The sequence below is a fragment of the Triturus cristatus genome, chromosome 8 (assembly GCF_964204655.1).
Source record: "Triturus cristatus chromosome 8, aTriCri1.1, whole genome shotgun sequence".
In the NCBI taxonomy this organism is placed as follows: domain Eukaryota; kingdom Metazoa; phylum Chordata; class Amphibia; order Caudata; family Salamandridae; genus Triturus; species Triturus cristatus.
This window is the reverse complement of record NC_140591.1, coordinates 290,478,980-290,499,743: the sequence shown is the minus strand read 5'-3', so window position 1 is coordinate 290,499,743 and position 20,764 is coordinate 290,478,980. Positions and strand designations below refer to the sequence as shown.

Below are 20,764 nucleotides of genomic sequence, written 5' to 3'. Positions count from 1 at the left end.
GAATGTACTCGAACAGTTGCCGTAAGTGGTTTTCCAGCTTGTTGATGGCAAAAGGCAATAGCTGTAGATATCCAGCGTGCTATTGTTTGTTTGGTGACCGGATGACCCTTTCGCATCCGTTCGTAGGCACAAAAAGTTGGTCGTTTTTACGAATAGTAGCCTTTTTGTAAGGTAAAATTTGAGACATCTCTTGACGTCTAAAGAATGAAGCGTCTTCTCTGCAGAAGTTTGAGGAGTAGGGAAAAAGGTTTTTAAAATAACTGGCTCATTGAGGTGGAAATCCGATGGCACCTTGGGGATAAAGGCCAGATTGTCTTGCTCCGGACCAGAGTCTTTGGTAAATTGAAGAAAAGGCGGTTTATTAGTGAACGCCTGTAAGTCACTAACCCGGCGAGAGGAAGTAAGAGCCAGGAGTAGAGAAGTTTTCCAAGTAACGTATTTGAGATCGACCTTATGGATTGGCTCAAGCGGGGGTTTCATGAGCTGTGCCAATACAAAGTTCAAGTGCCGAGGTGGTCGACGAATTGGAGGAAACATTCGAAAAAGACCCCTGAAAAATTGTTGAATTACTCTTGACGAGTAAAGTGAGTTGGAGCCATCTTGACGGAACCGTGAGATTGCTGCTAGAAAAACTTTAAGGGTAGAGTACGAGAGGCCTGATTTTGCCAGGTGTAAAAAGAAAGGCAAGAGTTGTTCTGGCATGGAATGGATAGGATGTACTTGAGCTTCATTGCACCATAGACAGAATCTCTTCCATTTGAGTTTATATGTTTTCACAGTTGAAGGTGCTATAGCCTTAGCCAAGACCTCTCTACAGTCTAAAGGAATGTCCAAATTTACAAATTCATATTGCTCAGGTTCCAAGCCGCTAAACGTAGAGATGCTGGATTGGGATGACAAATTTGGCCGTGTTCCATGGTCAGAAGATTTGGAAGAGGGCGAAGAATGATCGGGTTGCACTGAGACAAGAGCAGGAGTTCCGTGAACCAGATCTGTCGAGGTCACCGGGGGGCTATTAGAATAATGTGACGGGGTTCTTTCCTCATTTTCCAAAGAACTTTGGGGACTAGAGGTATTGGTGGAAAAGCATAGGCATATATTTTCGACCAGTTCATCAAAAGCCAACTTGCGCAGAACAGGCATTTGCGGTTCAGATGTGTTGAGAACAGATCCAGATTCGGGGGACCCCATAATCGAAAAATGTGATCGAGTGTGTTGATGTAATTCCCACTCGTTATTGGTCGTGGATGATCTGCTTAGGGAATCCGCAAGATTGTTCAACGCTCCCGGAACATGCACTGCTGTGAGGATGATATGATGTTGAATCGCCCAATCCCAAATTTGTTGAGCCTTAAGGGACAGCAAGACGGACCTTGTGCCTCCCTGTTTGTCGATGTAGTGCATGCATGTTGTGTTGTCCATTCGGATCAACACCGAGGCTCCCCATATGATGCTGCGAAAAGCTTTCAGAGCCAGAAAAATGGCTAATAACTCCAGCAGGTTGATGTGCCATGTCTTTTGTTGAACGTTCCACTTGCCTGTTACAGTTAGTCCTTGCAAGTGCGCGCCCCAACCCTCGAGAGACGCGTCTGTCGTGAGTGAAATTTGGAGTGTCAACCAAGAATGGACGTCCTGAGGAGACATTTTCTTCAAGTGTCCACCACAAAAGAGCTCTTGTTAGTCGAGGTGTGACTTTGACTATATCGCTGAGAGATCCCGAGACTTGAGCCCATTGTCTGTCCAATTCCTCCTGGATAGGTCTCACTTTCAGGTGGCAGTAAGGGACTAGAGGAATGCAAGATGACAACATTTCTAGTAAAGATTTCAACTGTCGGACAGAAACGGACTCTTTGAGACGGATGGAAGTCGCTAGATTGCGAAGGCGTAGACGTCTTTCGTTTGACACAAAAGCTTTTGCTTGCTTAGTGTCTAGAATGGCTTCCAAGAACAGTCTGTTTTGAGCTGGGAGAAATTGAGACTTGTCCATGTTGAATGTGAGGCCCAGAGATTAGAACAGGGACCTGCAGAAAAGAGTTTGTTTGGATGCCTGTTCGAACGACTGCTTTCAGCAGGCAGTCGTCGAAGTATGAAAAGATTTGCACTCCTTGTAGGCAAAGGTAAGCTGCCACTGGTGCAAGGACTTTTGTAAACACTCAGGGAGCGGAACGAAGGCCGAATGGAAGAACTTTGAATTGAATGTCTTTTCCGGCAACTCTGAATCTGAGAAATTCTGTGTCTCGGCAGTATGGGAAGATAAAAATAAGCATCTTGAAGATCCAAAAGTTGTCATATACTCTCCTTGGGATAGAAAAGGGAGTACTTCTTGAAGGGACAACATGCGAAAAGTTTGCATTTTGATGTATTTGTTCAGGGCGCCTAGGTCCAAGACGGGGCGCCATTGTCCTGACTTTTTCTGTATGAGGAAGAATCTTGAATAAAATCCCTGCCCTTCTGTAGTTTTGGCACCACTTCGATTGCGCCCTTTCTTAACAAAATTTTTAGTTGACTTAAAAGTTCCTTTAGAAGAGCAGGAGGGGGACCTTTGGTGGAGAATTGGGAGGAACCTTTACAAATTCCAATGCGTGTCCCCTGCGCACAATATCCAGAACCCATTGATCGGTAGTAATTAGTGACCATTTGGAGTAGAAGTGGGAGATTCGACCTCCAACTCTTGAAAAAGCGGGAGGACTCTGGGACGGTGAATGGTGAAAGTCATTTTATTTTGGAGGAATCCTTTCCTCTGTAAGAGGATTTACCTCTGTATTGTCTGTAGGTCGAAGAATGCTGTTGTCTATACGACTGCGGATTCTGGGAGGAGTAGCGATGTTGTCCTTGTCTGTATTGATTGGAGTTTCCTTAAAAGGAAGAAGAGCCACGATCTCTTGCTCCTCGAAAAGGCTGCTTTTTAAACTGTAGAGTTCCGAGAGCACGGGCAGTGTCGGTGTCCTTTTTAATTGTTTGAAGGGCATCGTCGAAATGCTGGCCAAACAATGATTCACCGTCGTAAGGCATGTCCAGTATTTTTGTCTGTACCTCCTGACGGAAGGACGTGGCCTTTAACCAGCCCTGAGGACTGCTGCACCAGCCAAAAAACGGAAACCAGTGGAAGACACATTAATAGCACAATCAATATTTTCTGAGAAAATTCTTTCTCCTTCTTGAAGAATTTAATGCCTCTGCTTTAGACGTCTCTGGTATAAGGTCTATAAGTGATATGTCAGACCACATTTGGCAGTCAAAACGGCCCAAGATAGCTAAAGAATTGGCTGCACAAACTGTAGTTGCAGCCATAGTGGAAAACTTCTTGCCAATACCATCAAGTCGTCTACCATCTCAGTCTGGCGGTGCAGATAATGTAGACGATGGGTTTCTGGATCGACGCTGTGCTGCCTGAGTAATAATGGAATCAGGCTTTGGTTGCGAAATGAGACAAGCAGGTGAATTTGCAGGGGCTTTGTATTTCTTATCCAGCCTCGGTAGAACAGCTGGAATAGAATTAGGATTTTGCATGAGCTTGAGGCCTTCCTGCCAAATAAAATCGATACAGGCAATAGAACGGTCTTGTTTTTGAGGCTGATCTTTAAAACCATACAGGAAACAATCTTCCTCTCTGGTAGTCATAGGAAGGTGGAATCTTTTTGCTGCTCCTTCCATGAGTAAATGAAAACCATCAATGTCGACTGGTGGAGAATCCAGAGGAGCTGGAGCAGCGGGAGATGGTGTTTGAATTTGATAGTTGTCCCGTTCAGAAAGAAGAGATCCGTCATCCAGCTCACCTTCATCATTCTCGTCGTCATTGTCCTCTATGATTTGAGGAACATCATGATGTGGAATTCTGGTCGCCGACATAGGTGTGGCAACTGATTCTCTAGCAGGAAGAGGTTGTGGAGGTACTTGAGCGCGCTGGGGAAGTCTGTACGGAACGTGGAAAACGGCGGTAGTAGTCATCCAACATGAACTGGAGGTTGAAAATAAGACAAAGGAATCTGTGCCATAGGAAGTTCCTGCACAGGTTGTCACAAGTAGAAAAATCTTCCTCTTGAAGGGTATCATCAGGGTCCTGACATTTTATAAGAAGCTCAGAGGGACTGCGAGCAGCCTGAAATCTGTCATCCTCTGTCAGGAACCCTTTAGTGTGCACTAGAATTCGTTACAAGAAAAAAGTGCATACTTCTGTTAAAATACCTGTTGACAGGAATCCGCGATGGAAAAGATTAAGTCCTAGCTGGAGAGCCCTCCTGCGCGCTGTCTTGCATGAACTGAAGCTCTCCATTACAGAGGAACGAGACTCGACCGTGCCCACTTCCTGTAGTGGTGCGCGGTCTAGTTGCGCTTCCCAGAGACACTACTGAAGGATCAATGTGCCTGCGTGATGTTCGCGCGGCGCACTTCAACGGAAGAAAAATTCCTGACAGGAGCGTTTTCCACTAGCGCTTCGTGTCAGAACGAAGTTTTCCACAGAAATAATTGCGCGGCTATTAGCCTTTCAACAGGAAAGTAGAAGAGGCTATAAATGTATTGTTGACAAGTCTTGTTTATAACCGACGTTCAAAAAATTCCTTTTAGCAGAGAATCTCGTCAGTAGCCATAGAAGAGCAGCTGTTCCTGTTCAGTGTACCGGAATGAAAGTAGGAGTAAGTTGTGAGGTGAATTATCAAGGGAGTTGCTTCAGTGAAGAGAAAATCTCCGAATCCCAAGTAAGCGTGTGTTTGTAGAATTAAAAGAAAGAACACCGCGTTTTCAGTCAAGAAAAGCAGAATTCATTTTCTCAGGCGTTTCTGTGCCAGTTAGTCTCGCGCTTTAAAGATTGAGACATTTTAGTTCAAGCAAGTTGAACTGCAAAAGATAGAAGACACAGCAGGAGAATTTGTAGAGTGTAAGACATTTCTGGCAAGAGGATTAAAAAGGGACGGATACCTTGCTTGAATTCAAAGAATTCTTATTAGAGGAACCTTAAGTTTGTTCAAAAGAAGAATTAATAACAAATTTGAAATCAGGAGTTCTTCCGGTCAATCAGATTATCACTCAATTCAGACAAAACAAAATAGAGAGGAGCTACCCTCTGAAGTGATACAGGTAAACAGGCACATGTTAGAGAGAGAGACAGACAGAATAAGAGTTGCAATTAAGGACATTAGGAGAGTTTACTGTTTTGGGCTTCTCTTGCAGGGAACTTCTCCCCCGTGACTTCGAGCGTAGGAGAGGAACCAGTGTCAGGAGGCAGTCTCTCTTGTTTTGTCTTCCACTTCCCCTTTCCCCCGAGCTGAAGTTTGTGACAGCTGATAACATCTGTCGCAGGCTTTGGCAGGTAGGATTTGGGGCAAGGTCATCTGTTCCTGAAGGAATCGTCTTTAAAGTAAGGCAAGTCTGACATCCTCAGATTCTTCATCGTCAGAAGAAAATAATTCAGCTGGTTGTTGAGAAGGAGCTTGAATTGGCATTAGGGTATCCAAAGAGGAATGTCGCCGTTGAAGCAAAGAGCTTGAAGTTTTCAATGGTATTAGATCCATGGATGGAGTTGTAGCCAATATCGTCGACGATAAACGTCGCTGTTGAGACACCGGCGACGACGAAGCCGCCGTCGACTAATGCTTTTTCCAATGTTTGCTTGCCGTCGTCAACGAAGTCAAAGGCATTGTAGACAAAATAGGTCTCACCTTAACAGATACCAACGACGACGGTGAAGATGCCGACGACAGGATCATAGCTGGCTTCATAGACACAGAAGTTGAAGTCGTCGACGTAGACGCGACGACAGCAGCTCTCGTCGACAAAGGAGGCAATGATGAGCTCATCGATGAAATAGGCAGTTTTTGAGGTAAAAACTGCGCAGATGGAGTCTTTGACGCCTGAGAATCAGATCTCGGGGGCGTAAAAGGTGCAGAAAGACTCAGAGGGGAAGAAATCACCCCTTTTGAAGTTGAAGGTTGAATAGTGGGCTTATCCACATGAGGTTTCTTCACCACTTTAGGTTTTGGAGAAACCTTTTGATAGTCACTGGTCCTTTTCAATCATGAAGATGTTTTGATTGATGACACTCTCCACATCTGAGAGAGGGTTCTCTTAAGTCTTCAACTTCTGTAGCCACAGAAGGAGACGCCCTTCTCTGTCCTTTAGAGTCTTCTGAGAGAAGGTCCTACATATCTTACAATCCTTTACCTGATGTTCAGGATATAGGCAATAGATGCATTTTTTATGAGGGTCTTCAGAATGAAGTCTCTGTTTACTACAGTTACCACAAGGTTTGTAGAGGGATTTCTTGGTAGTAGACATCATAAAGCTAACTTTCTGGAAAGAAATGAGAAGAAAACTGAGCTTAGCTCAGGGAGACTCCCTTCACACGACGTACGGTAGAAAATCTGAGGGCCTGAGCCTCTGAGGAGAGCATTCTAAGGGGGTGCGGACGCCTGATTGGCTGGAATTTGGACTAAAACATAATGACAGTAATATGTTATAGAAGTGACAAGTTGTCTATCCATAAAAACTCTATGGTTTTACTTTCTTTTATGCTTATATTGGCTTATGTTATTACTACATTGCTATGTTATGTACCGTGGGACTCCCACTTCGACGACGGGAAATATTCAAGCATGTGAATCTATGAAAGACATCCCAATACTGGAGAATCTATGTTGTAAGGCATACCAACCACCAGATTAAGTCTGTACCTTGTAGGGGTACAAATTATTTTGATGAAATGATCTATATATCTCCCAATGGGCTCTAGAATGGACCTGCACCTTGACAAAATTGGTCGACCAGGGGGATTGGTGGTACTTTTGTGTATCTTGGGGAGTGTGTAAAGTACAGGTGTTCTAGGGTTCTCTGCGTTCAAGAATTCTAATTCTTTCTTATTAATGTAACCTTGATCCACTCCCTCTGTGGTGATTTGCAGTATCTCCTTTCAATGTCAGCTAAAGGGTTACTGGGCAATTTCTTGTAGTGCCTTTCTTCTTGTAGTTGTTTCAGGGTCGTAGTCTTCGCGGTCCTGGACCACAATCCCACCCCCTTTGTCAGCGGGTTTAAGAATTATGGTTTTGTCATTTTTGAGTGTGTTTAAAGCTTGGCGTTCCTGTAATGTAATGTTGTAAGGTACATATTGTCTGTTTGTTATACTGTCCAGGCCCACTAGACCAGACTTTCAAATGTAAGCAATTTCGCACAATCGCAATAGAAGGGTTAAAATGTCAGTTGCTAAATGGTCGACTTTTTTTGAATACCTTGGAAACCTTGTAAAATACTGTCACAATTATGTCACCAATATTTTAGGTTCCCGTATCTCACCGAGTACACTACACACATTTTTCTTTTTCATTGTATATAGAATTTTGTTTGTAAAGTATAAAATATGATTGTATCAAACAAAAACCATAGGTGAATGTGGTTTCTTTGCCCTCTGACATAATTTTAACCCTTCCATTGCGATTGTGCACCTTATTATCTATATATGATTATATTATTCCACAGGAACCACTGTTTCTGCTCGATACATAGTACACTAAAGCATCCTAAACTACGTAAGGGCATATTCATATCATGATTAGATTAAATTAGAACAAGAGATACATGATCCAGACATCTAATATAGGACTGCCCTATATACCCATTATGTAGATGATATACAGCTTAAAGTAGCAAAGTAGAATGAGACCTCTGAGAAGCAAGTAAAACACCTAGCGAAAAACTAAGCCTGCATATTTTGAGTAGAGGAGCGGCGTGGCAATACTCCAGCAGATATTTTTAAAGGCCCCTGGACCACTGCAGACAATTAAGAGACCACCTGGGTGGCTGGACATGAGCAACACAGATGCAGAAAGTGTACGCCAATCATTCACTAGTTTCTGTGCCAACCTATATACCACCAAGTCACACAATGAAATGGAACCAGTAGTCCAGAAAAATACCTCCCAAGTAGGATGCCTGCCGCAAAGTTATGGTGGCCTGGAGGTTGCCCTGCGGATGGAAAATAGTGGGGGGATCATTGGTGCTTTTTTACCGCTTTTTAATAACTTTGCAGGCAAAAATACTTTGCAGCAGGCATCCCACTTGGGAGGTATTTTTCCGGACTACTGGTTCCATGATTCAATGGGGCTCACTCGAGCCAGACTTCCTGTTTAATTAAACTAAAAGATGGACTAATTTCCTGTTTTATTGAAATAAAAGGTGGACTAAAAGGAACCTTAGTTGTTTGCCGCATTTGTCTCCTGGGATCCATGATGAAGGGATGCTTTTCCCGAAACGCGTCGGATCAATGCTTTGAAGGGGGCGTACATTGATCTCCACTTACCTGGCAGGGCCCTTTATCCTGTCTGCCTGGGAGTGCTAGCCACGTGGATGAAAATATAAAATATATAAGGAATATGCTACTTACCAGTATGCATCTGTTCTTGGCATGTAGAGCTGCAGAGTTGTACACTTAGCATAGGTCGCCATCTGGTGTTGGGCCCGGATGTTTGCAGTTTGTTTTTCTTCTTGGACCGTGCTTGGAAGTCACGAGTTTGGTGACTCCTCCTTCGGTCCGTACTGCGCATGGGCTTCGGCTCCATCCTCAGATTGTTTTTCGCCAACAGGGAAATGATGGAGCGTAGTAATAACAGTGAGAAACCCATGTGTGTTGTATCTAAATAAGATGGACTGGAACGGATACAGGTAGCCGGGGAGGCGGGTGGGCGTGTACAACTCTGCAGCTCTACATGCCAAGAACAGATGCATACTGGTAAGTAGCATATTCCGTTCGAGGCATATGAGCTGCAGATTGTACACTTAGCATAGATTATATAGCAGTACCCAACCTTAGCGGCGACCACCGGTATCCGTTGCAGCTGTTTGAAAGAGTGTTTTTAGTACAGCCTGGCCCACCCTAGCTTGCTGCTGGGAATGCACATCTACACAGTAGTGTTTTGTGAATGTGTGCGGTGTAGACCATGTGGCTGCCTTGCATATGTCATCTAAGGGTATATTCCCTAGAAAAGCCATAGAAGCCCCTAACTTTCTTGTAGAGTGGGCTTTAGGGGGAACAGATAATGTTCTCTTTGCCTTCTGATAGCAAATTTGTATGCATTTTACAATCCACCTAGCTATCCCTGATTTTGAGATGGGGTTGCCTTTATGTGGTGGAGAAAAGGAAACGAACAACTGTTTGGTTTTCCTGAAGGGTTGCGTTCTTTGTATGTAATATAGCAACGCTCTTTTCACATCTAGTGTGTGTAAGGCCCTTTCCGCAACAGATTGGGGTTGCGAAAAGAAGACAGGTAATTCCACTGATTGATTGAGGTGGAAGGGGGTAATGACTTTGGGCAGGAACTTCGGATTAGTTCGAAGTATGACCTTGCTGTGATGCATTTGTATGTAAGGTTCCTGTATGGTGAACGCTTGTATTTCACCAACCCTTCTAAGGGAAGTGATAGCTACAAGGAAAGCTGTTTTCCAGGTGAGAAATTGTAGCTCACATTTGTGCATTGGTTCGAAGGGCGGACCCATTAGTCGTGTAAGGACCAAATTTAGATTCCATACAGGGGAGGGTGGTGCCCTGGGAGGAATTACTCGTTTAAGGCCTTCCATGAAGGCTTTAATAGCGGGCACTCTGAAGAGTGACAAATGCTGTCTGTTTTGTAGATAGGCAGCGATCGCTGCTAGGTGTAGGCGTATGGATGAATACGCCAGGTTACACCTGTGAAGATGAAGCAGATAGCATATGATGTGTTGTATGGATGCATCTAGAGGGTTGATTGTATTGTTACGGCAGTACATTACAAATCTTTTCCACTTTGCGGCATAGCATGCTCTAGTGGTAGGACGTCTGGCTTCCATGATGATGTTCATGCAATCAGGGGGAAGGTTAAGGTACCCGAATTCTAAGATTTCAGGAGCCAGATCGCCAGGTTGAGCTGAGCTGGGTCCGGGTGCCTGATTTCTCCATGGTTCTGGGTTAGGAGGCATGGGGAAAGGTGCAGTTTTTGATGTGGTACCACTGATAGTTGTAGTAGCGTGGTGTACCACGGCTGTCTGGCCCACGTCGGAGCTATCAGAATGAGTGTGAGGGAGTGCTGTTGTAGTTTCCTGACCACTAATGGAATTAGTGGGAGAGGTGGAAAGGCGTATGCAAATCTGCCTGACCAGTTCATCCATATCGCATTGCCCTTGGACAATGGGTGTGGGTATCTGGCGGCGAAGCTTGGGCATTTTTTGTTGTCGTGGGTGGCGAAGAGGTCTATTTGAGGATGCCCCCACTGTTGGAAGAATGGGTGAAGAACTTGTGGATGCAGTTCCCATTCGTGTAGTTGTTGAGTCTGTCTGCTGAGCAGATCTGCTATGGTGTTTTGTACGCCTGGAACATGTTGTGCCAGGAGAAAAATGTTTTGGGGAATTGCCCATCTCCATATGCTCTGGGCTAAGCGGGAGAGCTGGGGAGAGTGTGTCCCCCCCTGTTTCTGTATATAATACATCGCAGTCATGTTGTCTGTGCGAATGAGGACTGCTTTGCCTGAAATCTGCTTTTGGAAAGATTTTAGGGCTAGAAAGATCGCCAAAAGCTCCAGATGGTTGATGTGGAGCGTTTTTTGCTGTGGCGTCCATAGACCTTGCATTGTGAGGTGTAAGAGGTGCGCTCCCCAGCCGGAGAGCGATGCGTCCGCTGTTAGAGTCACTTGGGGAACCGGGTCCAGGAACGGCCGTCCCTTGGAAAGGTTTGTGGTGTTCCACCACTGCAGAGAGTGATGTGTGCGGCCGTCCACCAACACCAGATCCGTCAGCTGACCCTGGGCCTGGTTCCACTGTTGTGCTAGGCACTCCTGAAGTGGACGCATGTGGAGTCTTGCATGGGGCACTATGAAGATGCAGGACGCCATCATCCCTATGAGCTTCATAAACACTCTTGCTGGTAGAGAGTGTTGAGGAAGGAATATTTTGCGTAAGGCTAGAATGCTTGTGATTCTGGCTGAGTTTGGATAGGCAATACCTTTTGAGGTGTCTATGGTGGCCCCGAGATATTGCTTTGTGTGAGATGGTATGAGGTGGGACTTTTGGTAGTTCACCGTGAAGCCTAGCTGATGAAGCAGTTGGATGGTGCTGTTTGTATGTTGCACGCATTGGTGGTAGGACGCGGCTTTTATGAGCCAGTCGTCTAAGTAAGGGAAGACGTGAACATGTTGACGTCTGAGGTGTGCTGCTACTACTGCTAGGCATTTGGTAAACACCCGTGGTGCAGTGGTGACCCCGAAGGGGAGAACCTTGAATTGGTAATGTTGCCCGTCCACCACGAACCTGAGGTATTTTCTGTGAGAGGGGTGTATTGGAATGTGAAAGTACGCGTCTTTCAGATCCAGTGTTGTGAGAAAGTCTCCCTGGCAGAGGAGTGGGAGGACTTGTTGTAAGGTGACCATGTGAAAGTGGTCTGAATGTATGTAGGCATTTAGAGGCCGGAGATCCAGAATGGGTCTGAGGGTCTCGTCTTTCTTTGGGATTAAGAAATATAGGGAGTAGACCCCTAGATTTCGTTGATTGTCGGGTACCTGCTCTATGGCGTGTTTCTGGAGGAGCGAGAGTACCTCTTGTTTGAGCAGTGTGGAATGCTCTTGGGACATTGGGCGGTGCCTTGGTGGGATATTGGGTGGGGTAGATGTTAGCTCGAGGCAGTACCCTGACCGAATGATTTGGGTCACCCATTTGTCCGATGTTATGGACTCCCATACGTGGATAAAATCTTGTAGTCTGCCCCCGACCGGAGTGGAATGGTCTGGGGGGAGCGAAGGGGAGTCATTGTGCGGGTGGGGTGGCAGAACGGGTATTGTTGGTTTTGCCCCTGCCCTTATTGTTGTTGCCTCTGTAGCCACCTCTTTGGTTGCCCTTTGAAAAGGTATTTTGAGGAGGGGATTTGTAGGAGGTAGAGGCATTATCGGTGGAGGAGCCTCTACCTGTGGCACGAAAGGACGAGCGTCGAAAGGAACGCTTAGAGGCTTGGGTCTGGAGCGCTCCCATAGACTTCGCTGTGTCTGTATCTTTCTTCATTTTTTCGAGCGCTTCGTCTACCTTTGGGCCAAAGAGTGTTTGCTGGTCAAAGGTGTGATTAAGTATTGATGTCTGGACCTCAGGCTTGAACCCTGATATCCTGAGCCAGGCATGGCGGCGAAGCAGGACACTGGTGTTTATGGCTCTAGAAGCAGTGTCTGCTGCATCGAGGGCACACTTAATGGAGGTGTTTGTGATTAGTTTGCCCTCCTGTATCAGGTCATGAGCTTGGCGTTTGTATTTCTCTGGAAGGTGCTGCATAAGAGCCTCTAATTCATCATAGTGTGCTCTATCATATCGCGCAAGCAGTGCTTGTGTATTTGCAATGCGCCACATGTTTGCAGCCTGGTAGGCGGTGCGTTTACCAGACGCGTCCAGAAGTTTAGATTCCTTGTCTGGTGGTGGGGCATCTCCTGAGGATTGGGAGTTAGCCCGCTTTCTAGCTGTGGAGACAACTAGGGAATCTAGAGGAGCAGGGCCCTTGATGTATGCAGGGTCTGTGGGTGCCGCCTTGTACTTCTTCTCTATTCTAGGGTTTAGTACTCTGGCTCTGACAGGGTCTTTGAATACCTCTGTAGCGTGCTTGGTGACACCCTTAAGCATGGGTAAAATAGCAGTGGAACGATCTTGTAAATCAAATGTATCCAGTAGGAAGTCTTCTTCCACTGGTTCCGTGTGCATGTCCACCCCATGGTAGTGTGCTGCTCTCTGCACTAAATGGTGAAACCCTAAAGAGTCCTCTGGAGGAGACGGCCTTGATGGGTATAGGTCGTCTTGAGGTACATTGGGTACATCAGGGTTATTATAATCCTCCCATGGATCTGGGGTCCCTGGTGGAGTGGGATCCATTGGGGCGTCCCCTGGGTCATTGTCCGGGTCCCCGTCATCCGGATCTGGGGATGGGGCCGGATCGTAGTGAGGTAAAGGTGGAGGGGGTGGTGGTGGGAGGGGGGGTGGCAGTGGGGAGGGTACTCTAAGGGGAGAAGTAGCTGAGTCCCTCTTTTTGGGTGGAGGAGGAGGAGCCGGAGCCTCAAGGCGACGCTTCTTAGTAATCACAGTCAAAAGGCCAGTCTTTGGATCTCTGGACAAAGTCTTTTGTAAAGGGTCTGGTGTAAACAGAGCCAATGGCGCCGAGTCGTCTGTCGGCACCGGCGATTTCGGAACCGGAGGTTTCGATGTTCTGTGTACGCCTTGCTTTTTGGAGGTCTCCGTGTGTTTCGGCGTCGAATGCTGTTTCGGCGCCGGAGCGTCGGTGCCGACCGATTTCTGTTTGTGTTTGGTCGGCGCCGAGTGTCCAGGCTTCGGCACCGGTGGTTTCGGAGTCGAGCTGGATTTTGCAGGCTTCGGTGCCGAGTGGTGTTTATCGGCACCGGGCGTCGGCTGGCTCGATCCCGAGCTGCCGTGAGACTTTGAGTGCTTCGACACCGGGCCCGAAGGTGGGGTGATCGAGGCTTTGGTTTTGGTTTTGCCCAGGCCGGCAGGCGAGGGAGTAACCGGAGTCTCTTTGGTTTTTGGTGCGGGGCTGGGAGGGGGCATTGTACTCACGGCCCGCTGTCCTGGTGTTACGTCCTCCAGGTCGGAGTCGTCGGCCTCGGAAGCGCTGACGATGTCTTCTCCCAGTTCGGTGTGTGTCTGCCCCGAAGCTTCGGCGTCGTCTCCGAAGATGTCCGGTGGAACTGTCGAGGATGAGTGCGCCATGGTTCGTCGAGCCCTTCGATCTCGGATCGTTTTCTTCGATCGAAAAGACTTGCAGGCGGGGCAGTCTCGAGCCTCGTGTTCCGGAGAGAGGCAAAGGTTACACACCTGATGGAGGTCGGTGTGGGGAAATTTAGACCCACATTCTGGGCACTTTTTAAACGGAGTCCTTTCCATCGGCCGGGACCGGAGTCGCGGAGGGCCCGAAGGCCGGTGTCGATGTACGGGATGGAAAAAGTGCCGCTTCGAGAGATGAAGATGATGAAGGGACTCGAAGAATCGAGGATTTTCCGTCGAGGCTGGAACCGTAGAAGTTCGAAGCCGGAGCACGAAGTATCACATCCGAGCCCGATGGCGGAAAAAAACAATCTGAGGATGGAGCCGAAGCCCATGCGCAGTACGGACCGAAGGAGGAGTCACCAAACTCGTGACTTCCAAGCACGGTCCAAGAAGAAAAACAAACTGCAAACATCCGGGCCCAACACCAGATGGCGACCTATGCTAAGTGTACAATCTGCAGCTCATATGCCTCGAACATATATATATATATATAAATATATATATATCCATATCCATATCCATATCCAAAACAATTTTCCGTTTCTGGAGCCCTGGACTCTTCAGGGCGGCCTCATCATGGGCATGGAACATCCCAAAAAAAAGCACTCGCCATGCAAAACAAAGATATGAGGCCCAATACTGCAGCTCAAGCTTCCGCACAGTCCAGCAGCGCCTACTTCCCTTTTCCTAACGTTTCGGCTGTATAGCCTTGATCACAGGAGGAAGGAGACACCAACGTGCGCTTGGGCGTGCTATTTAAAAGATTTTTTAATCACGTGACGACTTGAAAACATCAACTCCCATAGTGCAGTGCAATTAGAGATGTTTAAACTGGAAGTCCTTATATTTGAGCCTTGTTGGACATAGATACTCAATACCTGCACTGATGTTCAAGTGGTTTAAGTAAAAAAGCAGTCAGGTGAAATGCCGCAGTTTCTCCATTCTGCGTGCGACCAGCAGAAACCATCTGTTGCAGCACGATCGTAGCAGGAATCATCCTGCTCGAATCCCTTCCACTCGCATCCCATTTTTTTGCTCATTAGCATGTCCTTCGTAGGTTGGGGGCGTGAGTGAGTCAGGCTCCTCACTTAACATCCAAAACAATTTTCCGTTTCTGGAGCCCAGGACTCTTCAGGGCGGCCTCATCATGGGCACGGAACATCCCAAAAAAAGCACTCGCCATGCAAAACAAAGATATGAGGCCCAATACTGCAGCTCAAGCTTCCGCAATATATATATATATATATATATATATATATATATATATATATATATATATATATATATATATATATATTGCACTGCACCATGTTGCTCATGAACCTACTGGAACCACTGGCCTTCAAGTAGGAATTTTATAAGCAGGAAATTGCTAATACTGTTAGATGCTGATGATGTGGCAATAAACATTTAAAACCCCAAAAGCAACTTGACCTCAATCATACGCGAGTACATAAGATTGAGCCCTTTCTGGTCTTCAGAGTAAATCTTTAATTTGTACTTAGCGGACAGAATAGCATCAATGATGATAGTAGTCCTGCCTAAATTACTTTACCTCTTCAACATTATTCCCATTCCATGGCCAAATAATTTTTTCAATAAGCTCAGATCGTTATTGGTTAAATTGGTCAGGACAGGTAAACAATCCAGACTGAAATAGGACATTCTTACTTTGCCTTGTGACCAGGGAGCTTTCCTTCCCCTAACCTGAAATTGTATCATTTGTGTGCACAAATACAATATGCTCAATATAGTACTGTCCCACACCACACTTTGCAGGTCCAGCTGAAACCCAAGCAGCCAGAATAGGACTATATAAAGTAAGGTTGTGGCATGGGAGATGCTGCATGGTATAATCCCATTAGACTAGCTTTATTCACTATAATACACTATTTCACTGCCCTACGATCACCCATACTTGTGAGAACTCCCGTCAAACACTCTGTAAATTTAAACTTGCACGTTTAGCTATACATGTCTTTAGGTCCGATTTATTGAATTGCAGGAAATAGCTAAGGATACAAACCACACACCCTAGAGACATTCCTTTATTACAGAGACTGCACAGTCTGTAAGGCTGACTTTAGTACCATCCAGCAGGAGTCTCCATGATGTAAAACACTTGCGCTCGTTGTTACAGCCACTTTCAACCAAAGGCCTCATAAAACGCCTATACAACACCCCACACTTCGAAGCACCAATAGATAAATACACTGCAAAGGAAAAATGGAATTGAGAACTCTATGACCAAATTACAGAGGCAGACCGGGAATACAGCGTCTAAACTGGTATTTATTCAGCGAATAGTTAACCAATTAGACACTTTAAATGTCTATATAGGATTTATCATTCCTCACCAAGTTTGTGCTCCAGGGAACTCAGGGAAGATACAGACTGCGCTGTCTTTCTTTCATTTGGTATGGTCAAGTCCTCAGGTTGTGGACTATTGGGACACTATAAAGAGGACAATCACAGGTATGATCTAATAAGTTTGGATACATGGCTTGGCCTCTTGGGACTCATAAGGGATATCCCAGATGAACGCAAAAACATATGACCATTGCTTTATTACTTGCAAAACATTGTGTCCCCACTGGGGATGTCACTGCACACCCACACAGACAGAATTGCGTATAGACCTTATGACCTGCAGCGAACAGCTGGATGTCAACGCGGAGCTACTAACCCCTGCATTGCCATCACAAGACATATGGGCTCTGCTACGTTCATACCTGCTTAACCTTACAGAAGTATCTGATTAGCAAACCCCCTCCCACCTCAATTCCCCAGCAATAATCAGGAGATTACGGGGAAGATCAGTTATTTAAGAGAATAATAAAAAGTAATTAAGTACTTACATAATAATAACATTGTAGTAGATAATATTGTTGTTGATTTTGCCACATTTGGTGTACTGGATTACAATGTGCATTGTCTCTCATTTTATCTTCGAGACAAATATGTGCTCTTCTGTGTTTTGGTGTTAAAGTTGTGTGAAATAATACCAAAAAAAGTACCACTTAACCCGAAAGTACACCGTCACTTATAAATTACCAATATGGGTGTAGGCATTTTGATCAATTTTCATAAGGGAAAACAAGGGTCACCATTCACCGACACAAGCAGCATTTTACCTTGGGATACAGATTCCTTAGTTGGGGTGTAAAAAGAACAGATAGAAAATTATCACATTTCTGTCATTGGGTTTAGCAATGTATTCCTTGAAGTCGAGGTAATATGGTAAAGGTTGTGCCAATACAGAAATCATTTGAAAAAAATACAATTTAGCTGCAAACAAACAGATAACCTTTCAATATTTACCAAAAAGAATCTCAAAAGAAAAGACATTAAAGACAATGGAACAATAGTTCAAGATCCAGTCACTGCCCAGCAGTAGACTAAAGAAATGGTGTCACATGGGTGGTAAATTAGCAAAACCAGCTCTGCGCGTGAAGGGGGTACATGTACCTAAAGCAAAACAGGAATGATGGCAATACATTTTCTGTCCCTTCAAAGTCATGAGCAAATGCTAGAAGCATAAAATAGCCAGTTAATGGAATAAGTCAGACATTTGTGAATTTTACAGTCATAGTTATCATTTTGAGGATAACTTTCAGATTTACACAATCATTAAACATATAAATAACTCCGTAATATAGCTTACCCAGTTGACCACCTTCCCTGTTGATCATCTAGCCATTTATTGACTGGGTACAGAAGAGGTTTTTCACATACATCTTTTAAAGCCTAGCAAGAGGAAGAGTTGAAAGAAAAAAAATGAGCATTCGGTTTTCCATCAACAATTCTCCAATTAGACCATATAGTAGAAAGCCTTGACCACCAATTACGTTCAAGAGACCCTTTTTACCTTTTGGTGACATATTCTAAATCTACCAGTGCCATTTGGATTACTAACTTTATGGAATTGCTTGTAACTGCTGCCAACCATCACATTTCCATATACTACATACAGCTTCAAAGCAAAAGGTCAGGTTATCAGATTTAATGGAAACTCCAACTATGTTCTTAAAATTACCAATGTTGTTACCCCTTTAATTCTATCACTATAATTCATTTTCTTCATCCTATTTCAATATTAAAGTATCTCAGTGGTAACCTAGAGATCAGTCATGTTTCCCAAAATGTTGTGTGGACAACCCCATAACTCAAGAGGTACAAAGAACAGATTAATCTAAGGTGTACATTTCCCTATGGAGTTACTTGTGTTTGATACTTTTCTGGGAGATGAGAGCTTCAAAAAGGTCCCACTCGAAGACACAAGAGGTACCACAAAGTATTAAAACGTTCCAGATTGACGTGGGTTGGGTTTATGAAGAAGTATGAGTTTTAGGTATGTTTCCAGATGCCATCGCAAAGAATTTTCCAGCATGTAAAACTGTACATTAGGAATACACTTGTTATATTCGTTAGTAGGGTAGGGAAGAAGGCAAGTCAATGCTTTTATGGATAAAAGTAAGGTTGAGAGCAAGGAGACAATAAAAACAAAAAACATGGTGCTTCCTCTGTCAGGACACTGAGGAATACAGCGATCAATATCCACATGTACAAAATTTGAGGAGTGGAATTTAATCCGCCACTTTATTCAGGAACAAGAATTAAAATTTTAGCTGGAGTAATCTTTCAAAGAAAATGCAATAGTGTTTCGTGGTTGCCATAGCACCTGTCACTCAAACTGAAAGAAATTAACTATCAATATCTATAATCTCAATTAAGAGATTTATTAACTGCAGAGTAGATGGGGTTATAAACAATGAGATTGTCAAAATCAACTGGAAGACAGCTATTGACAGCTATTGAGTGTATAACAGATAAACAGTGCATTTTTATTCTTGGTGACTGGTGCCTCATTCTGGAGGCTGAAATAAACGTTATTTGTATCAGAACCTACATATTTCGGAAGGTACCGAATAGTCGGATGCCTCACCCAACAAATTAATTTAGAATTTTATCAAACTCTTTGGGGAAAGATCTACATGACAAGTGTCCAGAGTGGAATAGAAACAGTCTAGACAATTTGATGCAATGTTTGACAGACTCTGTGAAGGGCTATATTCTTCAAAATTATTACAAATCTGAGTGTCACTTATTTTGGGGAGGGTAGAGAGCTTTTTGCTGGAATACAGGATACTGTCTCCCTAAATGTTATGTTATATCTAGGTACCCTAAATCTGCCTATATGAACTCAAAACTCAGAAAGCCTCAGTGAGGTTTTTTTTGTAGACACTCACAATCTATTGGTGTCATGCGTCACGTCCGGTCTTATGCTGGTCCCCATCAACCAGGATGGGTTTATCATATTCCAGGGAGCACTTATGATATTAATGAATTAATATTAACTGTGTCCAACCGGTAAAATAAAAATACCTGAAGAACACCGCAGTTTCCTTGAAATGTTGTGTGCCTTTGGGATGATTAAAAACAATTGAGGAGGGTATATTAAGAGGATTAGTGACCTTTCACCCTGATGTATGTCAACATGTGTCAGCCCTCGCAGTTAGGCCAATACAGGTCCTGAGTTTTCTTCAGAACATATAAGTATTCCCTCTGTAATGAAGTGCAATCATGTTGTCCTGTCCCTATTAGTCCGAACACATTAGACAACACACAACATAATACATGCAATCAAGCCTACTTGACCATTTTTTGAGCAGCATTTATTAATTATCACGTAATGAAACGATGATATGAATCGGAAATAGTGAGCTCATTTTTATAACAGCACCAATCGCTGGTTTTAAGTGTAGATAGGGTTGGGACATAATATAAGTACTCCACACTTGTGTGCAACTGATGCATCAGTGAGTACACACATTAGAAACACTTAGTGAACAATCTGTAGCACTCAACACTACACAGTACAACAAAATGAATTGTAGCGATAGGTTCTCAGATTTTTAGCCTCCGTTAGTATGTAATATGTAATGACGAGGCAATGAGTACTTCATAAGGGCAAGCGGGCATGCCCTTATTGTCACACACTATTCAAAATTGTAAGGGAACAGGGTTAGCATGAAATAACCAATTTTTTTACAGTGACTTGTTGGCAGTGCTAATGTATGGTTTTCACTCACCACTCCAAGGGTAGCTGTAGGTGGTACCTACGAGTTAACCACTTAGCCCTCCTGACAGGCGCCCCCCTCACTTAGAGGAGGGGCGCGTTTAGTCGTGCCATGAAACCGAAGCCCGTCCGTGGGGGTGCCAGTGGGGATGGTCCTTCTCCCTGATGACGTAGGGGGGCATGTTAGGAAAACCGAAACCGAAGGTTGTCAGTTATACAAGGCGGCGCCCCTGGGGTCTCCTCCTCTTTGTCTCCTGGGACCCCAGGGAAGCCGCAAGAACGTCGAAAGCCACCCTCCCGCCTGGCAGAGGAGCACAGCAGGCACTGGGCGTGGGGCGCAGCGCTGACAGTTAACACAAAAAGGGGGCATGCGCAGCATTGGAGGTTCAGGACTGGTTGGAGCCCAAGAAGGGTTATGATAGAACTGTACATTGGATAGGCGGAGAGGGGACTGACCTGCTGGTGGTCAGGGACTCTACTGCCAAGGGTAGGCACAGGGATGGGACTGACCTGCCGGTGGTCCCGCCTCTACTGCCTTATCCCGCAACATATGGACGGTGTGGACCAGTTTGAGGATGCCTGTGGTCAGGTACCTCGGTGGGCCGACGCGTTATGCGGTGCCCTGTATTTCAACTATTACAATGTTTGCTGTTGTGTGTTGGGGCCTGCCGGCACAAGGTACGCAGCTGAATTGATCGGCCGAGTCGGCCAACACAATTGATAGCCATGTGTATGCCTAAGCTGAAAACAATTATAATGTTATGCCTAATGTATTTACTCCCTTTGCCATATGAAGGTGCAAAGTCTGTTGCCTGACGCAATTTGGCTTATATTCAATAATGTTTACTAGTTTGCCCCGTACTAGTTGTGTAGATTTATATGATTGATGAATAAAAGTCTACGCCTTTGACAACATAACTGATT

The 20,764-nt window shown here is 44.9% G+C and overlaps 1 protein-coding gene across 1 annotated transcript in view; it reads right to left on the bottom strand.

Moving 5' to 3' along the window:
* The window catches only part of RNF17 (ring finger protein 17), a 2,644,767-nt gene that overhangs the window by 2,464,350 nt on the left and 159,653 nt on the right, over positions 1–20,764 (bottom strand). Inside the window, exon 3 of the mRNA XM_085621540.1 lies at positions 17,426–17,508. Coding sequence (XP_085477666.1) covers positions 17,426–17,508 — 83 coding nt within the window. The remainder of the gene's footprint in view (positions 1–17,425; positions 17,509–20,764) is intronic.